The sequence below is a fragment of the Sorex fumeus genome, unplaced genomic scaffold (assembly GCF_029834395.1).
Source record: "Sorex fumeus unplaced genomic scaffold, SorFum_2.1 ptg000111l, whole genome shotgun sequence".
NCBI classification, from domain to species: domain Eukaryota; kingdom Metazoa; phylum Chordata; class Mammalia; order Eulipotyphla; family Soricidae; genus Sorex; species Sorex fumeus.
The window spans coordinates 8,410,926-8,425,304 of NW_026606168.1; the positions used below are offsets into that span (position 1 = coordinate 8,410,926).

Here is a 14,379-nt window from a genome sequence, read left to right on the forward strand (position 1 = left end):
TACTTTATGTCATTTCTCTATTCCCCACAGGCCCCAAATAAGCTTTTTGTTGCTCTGTCCATTTATCTTCCAGGAACTAGCAAGAACGTCTCATGAGGACCTTAGGAATCTGAAAAAAAATTTTTCAGTTCTTTGGTGGCTGGAAAAACCACCAAGATGGACTGTAGTTCTTTTTTATTATTAATTTTATTGAATCACCATGAGATAGTTATAAGCTTTTATTTTTGGGTTACAATCACAAAGTGATCAAACATCCATCCCTCCACCAGTGCACATTCCCCATCATCAATATCCCCAGTATAACCCCCATTTCACACCCTCCCTCTGCCTCCATGGCAGATATGATTCCCCATAATCTCTCTCTACTTTTGGGCATTATGGTTTGCAATACAGACCCTGGGCGGTTATCATGTTTGTTCCTTTATCTACTTTCTGCACACATCTCCCATCCCGACCGATTCCTCCAGCCATATTTTTCTTAGTTATCCCTTCTCTATTTCAGCTGCCTTTTTCTCTTTGCTCATGAGGCAGGATTCCAGCTATGGAGCAGTCTATCTGTCCCATGTATCTACTGTCCTTAGGAGTCAGCCTCATGTTATGTTGTTTTATACTTCACTAATGAGTGCAGTCCTTCTATGTCTGTCCCTCTCTTTCTGACTCATTTCACTTAGCATGATACTCTCCATGTCTATCCATTTATAAGCAAAGTTCATGACTTCATCTCTCCTGACAGCTGCATAGTATTCCTTTGTGTAGATGTACCAACGTTTCCTTAACCAGTCACCTGTTCTAGGGCATTTGGGTTGTTTCCAGATTTTGGCTATTGTGAACAGTGCTTCAATGAACATACAGGTACAGATGTCATTTCCACTGTGCTTTTTTGCATCCTCGGGATATATTTCCAGAAGTGGTATTGCGGGGTCATATGGAAGCTTAACTTCTAGTTTTTGAAGGACTATCCATATTGTTTTCCAGAAAGACTGAACCACTGGGCATTCCCACCAACAGTGAAAGAGTGTCCCTTTTCCCCCACATCCACACCAGCACTGGTTGCTTTTGTTCTTTTGAATGTGTGCCAATCTCTGTGGTGTGAGATGATATCTCATTTTTGTTTTGATTTGCACCTCCCTGATGGCTAGCAATGTGGAGCATTTTTTCATGTGCCTTTTGACCATTTGTATTTCTTTTTTGAGGAAATTTCTGTTCATTTCTCCTCCCCATTTTTGATGGGGTTGGAGGTTTTTTCTTGTACAATTCTACTAGTGTCTTGTACATCCTGGATATTAATCCCTTATCAGATGGATATTGGGTAAATATTCTTTCCCATTCTGTAGGCTCTTTCTGTATATTGGTCACTGTTTCTTTTTAAGTGCAGGAGCTTCTTAGTTTGATGTAGTCCCATTTGTTTATGTTTGCTTCCACTCGCATGGTCAGTGCTGTTTCTTCCTTAAAGATGTTTTTAGCTTCAATGTTGTGGAGAGTTCTGCCTATGTTTTCCTCTATGTATCTTATGGATTCATGTCTAATACTGAGGTCTTTAATCCACTTTGATCTGACTTTTGTGCCTGGCATTAACAGAGGTCAGAGTTCATTTTTTTGCAGGTAGCTATCCAGTTTTCCCAGCACCACTTGTTGAAAAGGCTTTCCTTGTTCCACTTCGCATTTCTTGCTCCTTTTCCAAAGATTAAGTGGTCAAATATTTGGGGGTCTGTGACAGAATGGGATTACATGGCGCCAGGGGGCTAGTTGGTGGGTGTGACCCCCGCCTACTGGAATTTGGAGGATCTGGGTGGAGGATCTGGGTTGATGGGTAATCCCATCAATGGCCAAGACTCAGAGACTATAAAAACCAGCTCCCGGAAGAGAACAGTGTAGTCTCCTGCCCTCGCGCCTGACTGTCCTCGCCGCCGGGGCCCCTTGGAGGGGAGCGGGTTGAGCTTTCCTCCCCGCCCTGACCAGGGCTCTGACAGCCAAAGACCTCCAGGACCAGCCACCACCATGCTGAGACCACTCTCCACACACATGAAGGTACTGGCAGAGGGACAAAGTCACACAGGTTCCGGGGCCGAGATCTCCAAGCCTACTCGAATTTGGGCCGAGCATCCTCCACCCAGATCCTCCAAATTCCAGTATGCGGGGGTCACACCCACCAACTGGCCCCCTGGCGCCGTGTAATCCCATCAACGGTCAAGACTCAGAGACTATAAAATCCAGCTCCCAGAACTGCGCGGCTGCATTTGTGGCTGCGCAACATCCTATTATGACATCTTATTATCTCATTCCTACTTTGGACAAACTGGCAGGCTACCGAATGTAGTCTGCCCACACGTCAGAGTCTGACAAACTCCCCGTGGCGTACCAAATATGCCAAATACCAGTAACAATGATGGGTCTCATTCTCCTAAAGAGCCTTGAATATAATCTCAGGGCTAGGATGAAGGAGACGTTACTGGGGCCTGCTTGAGGAAATCGACGATTAACAGGATGATTTGTGATTTGTGATTTGTGACACAATATTGGATTCTGTTCCATTGGTCTGCAGACAACTGTAGTTCTTATGCCACTATCAGATATCTGTTCTAAAAGCACAAAAGACAAGCCACTCTTTTCACTGATCTTGAAGATATAATTCCAAACTATATACATCAACTAGCTTAAGCAGAGATCATATGAATTTAGCAATTTGGCTATGACACTGGGGTGGAGCACCGGGAAGGAAAAGGACATCTTCCATCAACCTCATTTCAGAGTCTCTCATTAGAATTCCAATCCCCTCTCACCTTTCCATTTATTATCCATATCTCACCTCAACCTCATTTCCCTAAGAACTAAAGTGCCTTACCAAATGAATCAGTATAATAATAATAAAATATGAACAAGTAAAAATAACCAAGACTGGAAAAATGTAAATATAAAAAGTCAAGTCCAAGGAAAAAATATTTTATTAGTCAGAGAAGAAACAAAAACTAAAGCCCAAAAGATATTTAAAATAGACCTTCCATGCTTGGAATTCAGTTCATGAGGTATTTTAAGGGCTCTTGTGGGGTTTTACTCTGTGCCAGATATTGACCTAGAAGAATGATTAAAGCGATGAAACTATAGAATTTATCCCCAGGATGTGGTCAGCACAGTATTCATGCATCTGTGGTTGAATGAGAGGATGTGTTTTCCAACTTAACAATGCCAGAAAGACCACGTCAATGCTTTGTGCAGAACAGAATTTTTATTTCAACAATAAGTCTGAATCATGACCATTCATTCATTTAGCAAATATTGTGACAATAAATTATCTGCCAGAAACCGTGCAATGCCCTGGAAATGCAAAGGCAAATAATCCATGGACCTTTCCTGCAGGACTCCTCTATTAGAAGACAGGTTTATATATACATAATAAGTACTTATGAATTTCACCTATTATAACTGTGGCATGTAGAATGGATATAGAAGTAGAGATGGAAAATGTTGTTTTACTGAGGTTTACAGATGTAATCTAGACTAACATAAATCCAGTTACAAGAGCACAAATATTCTGGTTTGAAGGGGCCATCCTTTAATGAAGTGGTCATAGAGAATCATAGACTCTACCTTCCCTTACTGATTACACACACATCCCCATATTTCTTCCTTGATTCTATGGTGAACAAAGGCAGGCAAAAGATGATAGCAGAAGCTTAAGACTAGTAACAAGCAAGAACAAAATGGAGGAACGTGAATAAAATCTTACATCAAATATTTTATAATGTCCAAGTCAGTGAGACTAATTACTCTTGACATTGTATAAGCTTATTGTTCTTGACAACTCTTCATATGATAAATAAGCCTTTACAGTAAAAATCAAATTCTCAGTTAATTTTACATCCATTCTAATCACCCATTTAAAACAAAATTTAACATCTTGACAAGAATTTTTTAAAATGACAAGTTTATATGACAAGCACCAAAAACTAGAAGCCAATAACCAGAGCTAGCTACGTGTTTCAACACTTCCAAACTGTGTCCCTACTCAAAAGTTTGGAGCATTCTCCTCTGGCTGACTTAGCTGGCAAATACCTTGGAAAAACTAAATAAAGTTTACTATAAATGCTGAAGAATTTACATAACATATGGGGGGAAAGAAAAAATTGTAGAAAAAATTGACTGACTGATTCCTGTACGTGTAAGATAGGGAACCCCTACACCAGTTTCATGGAAAATCAACACTATGGACTTTCTATTGTAAAAGTGATAAAGCTAAGTTAACTTTCTTTTTATGTTGGGTATATATCTGCAAAGCTTATTCCTGGCTCTGTGTTCATGGATCACTCCTGGCAGGAGTTGGGAGACCATATGTGGTGCGGGGATTAAACTTGGATCAGGTGCTTACAATGCCCTACCCGCTGTAGTACTCTCTGACTCCAGATAAAGTAATTAAAAAATAATAACGTCCCTATCTCTCCAGTAGTGACTCATAGCTGAAACTAGAAAGTCCCAATGTCCAACTTTAGTGTCTATAAGAGAAGGCACAGGAGAAGATCACAGCAGAAGAACCAGATTCTCAGGTCATGAATCCCAGTTTCTCTATCATATGAAAAATTTAGTTACTTTCCATTTATTTATCCCACTTGAAAATGGGATAAATTGTGATTATACCTCACTGGTTCCTTGGGAACATTAAATGATATAATGCCACGAAGAACCAGAGAGATAGTACAAGGGTGAAGGCACTTTCCTTAAACTGACCCTGGTTCAATCCCTGGCACTGCACATGATCCCCCAAACATCACCAGGAGTGACCCCTGAGCACAGAGCTAGGAGTAAGCTCTGAGCATCACAGGATATGGCCCAACCCCTCCCCCAGAAAAAAAACACGAAAAATAAGATAATACCTCGAGGCATAGAACAATGCCCAGCAGGTATTAGAAATGGAAAAATGTTAGCTTCCATATTAAAGCTCCTAGGTGCCTAAACTGTGGATTACAATCCCATCTGGAATTGAATGTGAAGTAACAAAAATTTTGGCAACAGTGAAAGATTTATGAACATGCAATGACCAAAAATTAATTCAAGACCAATCACATCATGAATCCAAGGTATTTGGCAGTTCTTGATGGTGTTGCATATTTTTAGGTGAGAGAGGTCGCCAGTAGGAAAGTTTAAGGAGCTCTGCTCTAGTCATTTTCTTGAGCAATCCTTACAACCCAGCAGGGAATGTTCAGTGATCCTATTTTTCAGAAGAGATAAGGATGTGGAGAAGGTACATGTTTTTGTGAAACAGCCCCACAGATGGATGGTCTTTCTCAGTAAGAGTTAGAGCTACCTTTTCCCTCCCCACTTTTTTTCTTGGAAACCATATTTACAATGAAATGGTCCCTTACTTCTTTCCTTCTGCTCCTCCACCCCTAGTTTTTCTCCCTTACTATCCCTCAGTATTATCCCTCCTTTTATCATGGAAACCTTTTTTCTTATGTAACTGAATTTTGTTCTTTTGTTCTCTTTCATTCCAGGAGCAGATTGACCTTCCTCAAACTAAGCAGTGTATCAGGGAAAAACTCTTGACTATTTAGACAAGAAGGAACTCTCTTTTACCACCATCTCATTTTGCTCAGTTTCAATTGTTCCCATAGTGTGCCCTCAAGGTCAATAGATCTAAATAAGATTTTAAAAAAATGAAAATATTTCAGAGGTCAGAGGGTAATTCCAGCTCCTACCATTAGTCTAGAGATTACATTTAGATAGCAATTAATTTAAGATGTGATGTCACTCAGAGGAGAGAGGAAGACAGAATGGCAAACATGGTTCAAATACTTGAAGAAAAGCCAAGAGAAAGTGATGTTTGCCTTCAGTCTGTTCCTCAAGGGTATAAGCAGACTTGGAGAGGTCATGCTGGGAAATCTCATGAATAGGCTGTATGACTTGGGGGTCAGGCATTCTGAATAATAAACTCTGCATCCTTAGGAACATGCAACCAGGGTGGAATGGTACCCAGAGGCTTATTCTGAAGGGAAGTAAGTCCAACATGAAATGACCTCTGAGGATGTAGGAATGCCACTGGGAACACTTCTATAGGACTTTAGCAAGTAACTCAGAACACAGCAAGCTACTTTTAGAAGAGTGACCAGCTGGGGGAACAAAGGATTAGATAGCGAGAAAAGTAGAGATTGAGTGAAGGAAGATCTTCAAGGAAAACTACCCACCCAACAACCGTGTCTCAATGATTATTTAAAACCCAGGGAAACAGAGTTCCTAGGGTAACTAAGACACAGGAACCCGGGATATAGAAATGTCACCTTGCTTCTCCTTCTCCTCTTCTCCTGGTAAATCCTTCAATACAGCAGTAATCAATGTCTTTGTCTCTAGCTATTGTGATGTTTTGAAAAATGACCCCAGGCCACTGACCAGTGGTAGAAAATCCGGATTAGTGATTAATAGCAATTGATAAGAGTTTTCCAAATCTGGAGTAGCCTTTGGGTGCTGAGCACCAGTATCATTCATTTCAACCTGGTAAGGAGATAGATTAAGAACAATCCCATAACATGAATATCCGGTATCCTACACTATTTCCTTGATAGCAAGGGAACTTGGAGAGAAGGAAGGGCAATGGAGGAAACACACAAGAGTCTTAGAAGCAGCTGGGACTAAACACATATGTCACCAGCCCTTTTCATTTAAACTAATGATGCTGATTATGCAAAATAGCGAGTTAAAGCATCATTTAAATGGTATGGGTTTGCTCTACAGATTTTAGTTCTAAGAAGCAACACATTTTTTCCCTTTCTGTATTCAGTTACAATGGTTCCAAACTTCTAGATATTCTCACCCCCATTTCCTTGGCTTCTGTAACAGTGTCAGAGTTATTTGGTTCCAGAAAACAGGAGAGGGATAACCCCTTAGTCCAGCAGGGACCATAATTCACAGTGTTCCTTATGTTTCTTGTGTTCCAACTGTTGATGTGTATCTCTCCATATCTGGGCATGATCATCCTCCATGCTCTCTTATGGCCACAGACTAGGCTACAGGGGGCTAGAAACATTGTTTTGCTGGCCTTGTTCATTGCTGAATGTCCATAAGACCCAAATATCACAATACCGACTATTTCTGGGAACCAATTGGGTTAGGAACTCTGCTTCTCAATTGGTTTGGGAAATACAGATATTTCCATCATTTCATCAGTAAGATTTCTAGTTAAACCCCTAAATTCTAACTAGTCATCCTCCAAGTAAAACTTTTCAAAGCAAAGATTTTTAATCATACTTAATGAAGGTAATATTATTTCCAAAACTTAACGGGAATTTTATTCTAAACAACTTTTTTTTTGCTTTTTGGACAACTTTTTTTTTGCTTTTTGGGTTACACCCAGCGATGCACAGGAGTTACTCCTGGCTCTGCACTCAGGAATTACCCCTGGCGGTGCTCGGGAGACCATATGGGACACTGGGAATCGAACCCGGGTTGGCCACATGCAAGGCAAATGCCCTACCCACTGTGCGATTGCTCCAGCCCCTTTAAACAACTTTTAAGAATGTCCAGGAATCTGTAATTCCTGTCTAATCTCTGAGGCTCTGCTTATAATTACAGATTTTATAGAGTACAAATTAATAAGAGATTAAAGTAGGACGAGACATAAAAATCATCCCTATCACAATACTATCCAATTTACTAATCATACTTGCCTGGAAGAAGGCAGGGAATAATAGAAACACCTATGATAAGGTTACACTAACTAGATTTCTCCTTGGTCATTATTTTACTTTCAAATCAAATGAACTTTCATCTCAGCAAGGATTTTGGTTCAATGAGTATTTTTCCTGTATAACCTAGGGTTATGGTTTATTGAAAATTTAAACTTGCTCTTTAAGTCTTACAGGAATCTGAATTGAGATAGTCAGAGATTTCTGGTCAATTCACTATTATTAGTTCTTGAACTCTGGACATTTGCTTATACCACTCCAAGCTGATTTGCATTCTGCATCAGTTACAGAAATAGATATGCCAGGAAGTTTTGAAACACAGATAGTTTTGAAGGAAAGATAGGCCACTTGCTTGATTAAATCACAGCTCCAGACCTACAGATTACTCCATCCAGCCAGGCCCTTCAAATCTTTTACAATGAACATTTTGAAACACATTGGTCATTTAGTTCTGGCTTCCAGGCAGTTCAACAGAATGCTTAGACTAGAAAATTGCAAAAGTTTATGATTTCTCACCGAGGAATGAAATGTGACACAACAGAGCAGACTGCAAATATTTAATACCAGATGCTAATGTAAAACTTGGAAAATTGCAACCCTGTACTAATCATTTGACCCCAAACCTGAAAAAAACTCAAAACCCTCCTAAGGTCTCATTATTTCTACTTCTTATACTCTTCAACATAGTCTCACTTTTATGTAAAATAATAATTCAGTGTGATTTAGCCAAGTTGGGCAAATCAGTCTCGAGACATACACACATTAGATATATCAATCTCAAGTCACATATACACTAATAGAGTAGTGTGGTTTCTTTCTGTAAAAATCAAAAGAAAAGCCATTCTGATTTGTATTTTCTAATGGTTAAAAAAAACAAGATTTTTTTGACATGCTTATTTTTATTGTCTGCACATCACTCTGATATCACTTCTCACTTTTTTAAACACTATGAAAGCTATCATGAAAACTTTTTTTTTTTTTCACTTTTGGAATTAAGAAGCAAAGAAAACATCCTAAAACTATTGCAAGACATTTTGACTTGTTTGTACTCCTTCCTGTTTTTGGACACTTGTCCAATGAATATTTTCTCTCTGTGTGCACACACACACTCACACACACATGCGTTTTATTTGGGGGCCACACCCAGCGGTGTGTATAAACTTTTCCTGGCTCTGTGCTTTGGGATCACTCCTGATGGTACTCTGGAGCCCATACAATGCTGGTGATTGAACCCGGAAATCCCACACGCAAAGCATACACTCCAGTCTATTGAACCATATTTTCAGTCCCTCTAGTGACAATGACGCAACCAGCAGAGGAACCCAGGCATGCAGGACCTGGGGCTGAGATCTCCAAGCCTGCTCGGATCGGGACTGGGCCTCCTCCACCCAGATCCGCTACCTTCCAGTAGGTAGGCATTACACCCACCAACTGCTCCCATAGCCGTGTTATCCCATCAATGGTCAAGACCCAGAGACTATAAAACCCAGCCCCAGGAAGCAAATACGGCAGCGTGACATCTTATTATCTAGTTCTTACTCTTGAGAACTCAGCAGGATACCGAGAGTATCCTGCTTGCATGGCAGAGTCTGGCAAACTCCTCATGGCGTATTCAAGATGCCAAAATCCAGTAACAACGATGGGTCTCATTCCCCTGACCCTGAAAGAGCCTCGAATGGAACAAAGGAGATGTTACTGGTGCCTGCTGGAGGAAATTGATGAACAACAGGATGACAGTGATACAGTGATACTAGTGGCAATTTTAGAAGGAAGCAAACTGAGAAATTTCACACATTTGAGCAGCATGGTATGGAATAAAGAGCTATAAACTCCTAGGCTAAAAAGCACTGGATTTTGGTGTCAGATCTGAGTGAGTTCTTGCTTTTTTTTTAAACTTCTGTGTGATGTGCATAACCTTACTATACCTCAGTTATCTTATTCTAATTTTTATAATTTTTTCTGGGGTTTGAGGATACAGTGGGTTGGGTGCTTGCCTTGCACACAGCCAAACTAAGTTGGATCTCCAGCATCCCATATGGTCCCCTGCCAAGGGTAACTCCTGAGTGCAGAGTCAAGAGTAAGCCCTGTGTGACTCCAGGTGTGGCTACAAAAAAGCAAAAAAGAGTGTTCTAACCATCTTAGAGGGTTATTGTAGGACTCCAAGAATACTTTTTTGTAGAACCGAGAATCTCTATAACTATGAAGGAAAACGTTGAGCTCTGTTGTTTTCTCTTGAATCCTTGAGGGATCCAAAGTCCAAAGGCTCTTCTCTGAACTAAATGACAAGATAGCAGAGACTCTAAAACAGGCCTCTCCTTACTGGTTCTGGGTGTCTTTGTTTATATATACTTTTGATATAGAAAATGGGGGAACTTGGTGCAAAGGACTCAGACAAAAGCACTTTGTTAGGGTTTAATACCACTGTGGTGAGCTGTTCAGAAATACAAAGCAGTGCAAATGCCAAGTGCTGTCTTCAAGACTATCCAGTTCTAATAACTCTTTCTCTTGCTCTCCAATCAAAGTCACTGTCTCTGTCACAGCCCTCCCATAGTTCATGAATTTTCTAGAACGAGTCCAGTGACATTGTGAGACTTGCTATTGTGTTTGGCATATTGAATACATCATGGGTAGCTTGCCAGGCTCTGCCGTGTGGGCGAGATACTCTCAGTAGCTCTCCGAGAGGAGAGGGGGAATCAAACTCAGGTTGGCCATGTTGGCTGTGTACAAGGCAAACGTCCTACCCGCTGTGCTATTGCTCCAGCCCAATCAAAGTAAAGTGCAAATACAGAGTGAAAACCACCAGCAAGAACTACCCACAGAATGAGTGAGGGAGGGAAGGTACTTGAGCACACACTCTCCTGTTTCTCTGTTGTTGGGCACCAGGACACAGAGTCAAGGACAAGTACATTCTGAGCAGGATCACTGCATGACAAGTCAGAGCTCCTTTCCTTCCATCATGCTTTATAGCTTTTTCTTCATCCCTTTCTTTTTCTATTCCTCAAGGTATATATGCCGTATCTACACTGGTGTAAGTCAAGAAAATATATTTTATAATGGTCTTCAAGAGCTCAGAACATAGACCAAAACTTTAAAAACACATAGTTACTAACTTCATTCCTGACTATAAAAAATCGCTTTTATTTCTTTTTCAAATAATCTGATAACATTTATGGAAAATTAAAATTTTATTATTCCCTAGTGCACCATCATCACCACCCTCTCCTCAGGCTTTTCATTTTCAGGTTCAAAATCATCCCTGGCACTTATGATCAAATGATCTTGCAATGGGTGTGTGAGCTTATTTGGAGTTCATGTGGCCAAAGTAAGCCGATAATGTGTTTCTCTCACAATCATCCACATTATCTGTCCATAAACAGTCTTATTAAATTTGAACCGAATTTCCAAACTTGGACTACTTCTAATCTTTCCCATCCCTTACACAGAGATCCAATTGCTTCATTTTATTTTTTCTCTGATTCTAAAAATGATGTATATTTTCCTTGGACATGCAAAGGAAAGAGGAACAAAAACAGTTGACCAACTTAACACAAACACTCCCCAATGAGTTCCCAATTAAAAAAGAAACAAAACATCAGACACCAATAGTGCCAAAACATTAACTAAATATTTTCAAATCTTTCAAAAACGTTACAAAAAGCAAGCAAACACAGTGATGCTAATGACAAATTAGACTTTGAAATCTAACATCTGTGTATGTCTATGCAAGCATATATGGGAAAAGAGAATGCCTATGAACATTTGCTATGATTAAGCAGTGCATTAGACTTTTACATGTAACTTACCTGATCCCATTCAGAAAAATTTATCCTAGATATTTGAATTAAGTCCCCCTCCAGTGAGTATTATGGTATTCCATATACACCATGCCCACCCATAGGCTATCTGGCTCTGGAGAAATGGTCTAGCTAGGGACCTTATAAAGTGAGAGGCTCATTTATAGAAAATTGATACAGCATAATGATAATTTATCTTTGCTTTGTGGTAAATTTACCTCCAATTTTGAGTTTTTCCACATAAAACAGTGGTTTTCAACCACAAGACTGTGTGCTGGGGCTGGTCCATGGGTGTAAAAATGGTGAAAACCACTGGTAAAACACACTAAGAAACTTTATATCTTCGTAATCTCACTTCATCAAAGCCTTTCCTAACAATCACCTAAATTCCAGTTCTTTTTCTTCTCTTCAAATTCTGACACAAATTTTATGTAGTGGAATTTCAACTAACTGCCTATTTGATGAGAATGATGCTTCGAATGGTTAGCTTATCTGTGCTTTGACCCTCCTCAAGCCACCACATGAGATAGGTACTATTTCCTCATTTTACAGAAGAGGAAATTAGTCTCAAGAAAGGCATATTCATTGCATAAGGAGAAAGGTAAGAAGAGATACGGCTGAGGCTTGAACACAAATCTGCCTGACTCCATTTATAAAAACTGTTCTGGTGAATCATATGGATTGAGAACTTGAACAGAAATATATCCAAAGCAAATATATTCAGCCTCATCTGCATATGTATATCACAATTATAATATTATAATATTTATAATTCAGAGATATATATCTTTAAATTATAAACATGGAAGCTGAATGTCAAAAGCCACAAACTCTGAATGACCTGAACTTGAGTATTTAAATAGGAGTTGTTGAGATTGATTAGTTTGACTTTAAATATGACCTTTAACAATTTTTTTAAGTTTTTTTTTTTTATTAGTGAGACACCATGAGGTACAGTTGTAGACTTACAAATTTTGTGCTTGGGTTTCAATTATACAATGATCAAATACCCATCCCTCCACCAGTGCCCATTTCCCACCACCACGGATCCCAGTATCCTTCCCACCCCCATCCCCCCCGCCCCATCCCACCCTGCCTCTGTGGCAGGGCATTCCCTTTTGTTCTCGCTCTCCTTTGGGGTGCTGTGATTTGCAAAAGAGGCAATGAGTGGCAATCATGTTTTGACCTTTAACAATTTGAAAAATGTTGAATGTATCTTCCCATACACAGTATGGAATACTGTCATTAAAATGTGGAAATCCAAGACTTTGATAATTACATGAATGATTCTGAATGTTGCGAAGCAAATGGCTACTGAGGTTGCCATAAGATATTTAGGACATTAGAGATCCCAACTTTGATATTTCATAATCATCTCCCTGAGAGAGATTTTAATCAGTAAGATCATATTACCAATTTATTTCCCCTGTAAAGATGCTCGATCTACTTTGTCTCTCACTGGTAGGAAATGAAGAGAGCAATACATTTTTCTGTTCTTCAGGCATGAAAGTGATTTGCTGTGTTAACTGAACAAACTAGAGACAAGCTGCTCTTAGTCTGCAAACACCATAGTATGTATACATATTAAGTCTTAAACACACACACACACACACACACACACGTACACACACACCTTTGGAAAAACTGATCTCACATCTATATGCTTATCCAGAAACAAGAATGCATTTTAGCCGGCAGAGATGCCTTCTGAATGCATCCTTTTCTCCACCTAAGATCCATTTCATGTCCATGCAGATTCACAACATTTTTTTCCAAAATAGGATTTTAAAGTTCAGCTCTACTGTGATCTAGATTGACAGAAACTCATGATATGCCTAGAAACTTGTACTGTGCATGTTTCATTCACCAAGTCACCAATGAGACAGTGACCTTCTTCCCCTGGGTACCTGCAGAGCCCACCACTATGTGCCGGGCACTCGCATTTCCTGCCACAGATTGAAATGAAGTGAGGCAACCTGCCCTACCCCAAGCCCCTGATTCCACACTCCAGAGCCAGCTGGATTTCAGCTCCAGCTGAAGTAAAAAAGATAACTGTGGTTCAAATTCATCTTGACTCACAGTTTCACTGTTTTATCCTGGCTAAAGCTGCTCACTGTGTCTGTGGTTTTCTTACATAAATTCTCAAACCAACTAGTGCTATTATACGGTGTCTTTTCCAAGCCTAATGTGGAAGGTGGATTTTTAACTCGCATGTTTTTTCCAGATGTGATAAGCTCCCCATAGCCCTCTTGGTGAGCAAAAGCATATCCAGATCTTCTTGAGCTTGATCTTCGAGTCTGAGGCCTTCGGCTACGTGGGGGCCTTGCCTTCTTCTGAGCCTTCTGCCACTGGCGAATCTGGAAAAGAAGGCCCAGAATGAACCTCTACCTCCTAATGAAAGACCCATGGCAGAGGGAACACACTGTAACACAAAATCCTTTTTGGTGAAAATGTTATCCATAACACTTACCCTCATTGCACAAGAAAGTTTCTCATCTATATATAAGGAAGTTTTCCACCCCCCAAAATTACACTCCCAGTTTTTATTCTACCAAGAGGTTATTCAACGAACAAAACAGTTAAGACACATTTTATGAATATCACCATTTTTTACATCCATCTTAAATAAATAAAAACATGTTTGTACAGAAAGTTTTTCTAACACTTAACTATACCCAAACTCAGTATAACAATTCATAGTCACATTCCCAAAAAACAGGCCTCTCTCTCTTTTTCTTTTAGAAACTCTCAGAATCCAACAGTCATTTATAACTGGACTAGGAGAAAACTTAGAAAATGAATATGAGACATTTCTCCTCTGGCCCATGTATCACGAGATTGTCAGGGTTTGATTTCTTGGATCATGAATTGTGACTTTTTCAAGAGCTCAGTATCTTTTGGGAGGTTGCCAATATTTC

The 14,379-nt window shown here is 39.8% G+C and overlaps 1 protein-coding gene across 1 annotated transcript in view; it reads right to left on the minus strand.

Moving 5' to 3' along the window:
- Positions 1-13,536: 13,536 nt before the first annotated feature.
- The window catches only part of ATP8B4 (ATPase phospholipid transporting 8B4 (putative)), a 236,005-nt gene continuing 235,162 nt past the window's right edge, over positions 13,537-14,379 (minus strand). Inside the window, exon 28 of the mRNA XM_056135410.1 lies at positions 13,537-13,818. Within this exon, the coding sequence (XP_055991385.1) occupies positions 13,537-13,818 (282 nt within the window). The remainder of the gene's footprint in view (positions 13,819-14,379) is intronic.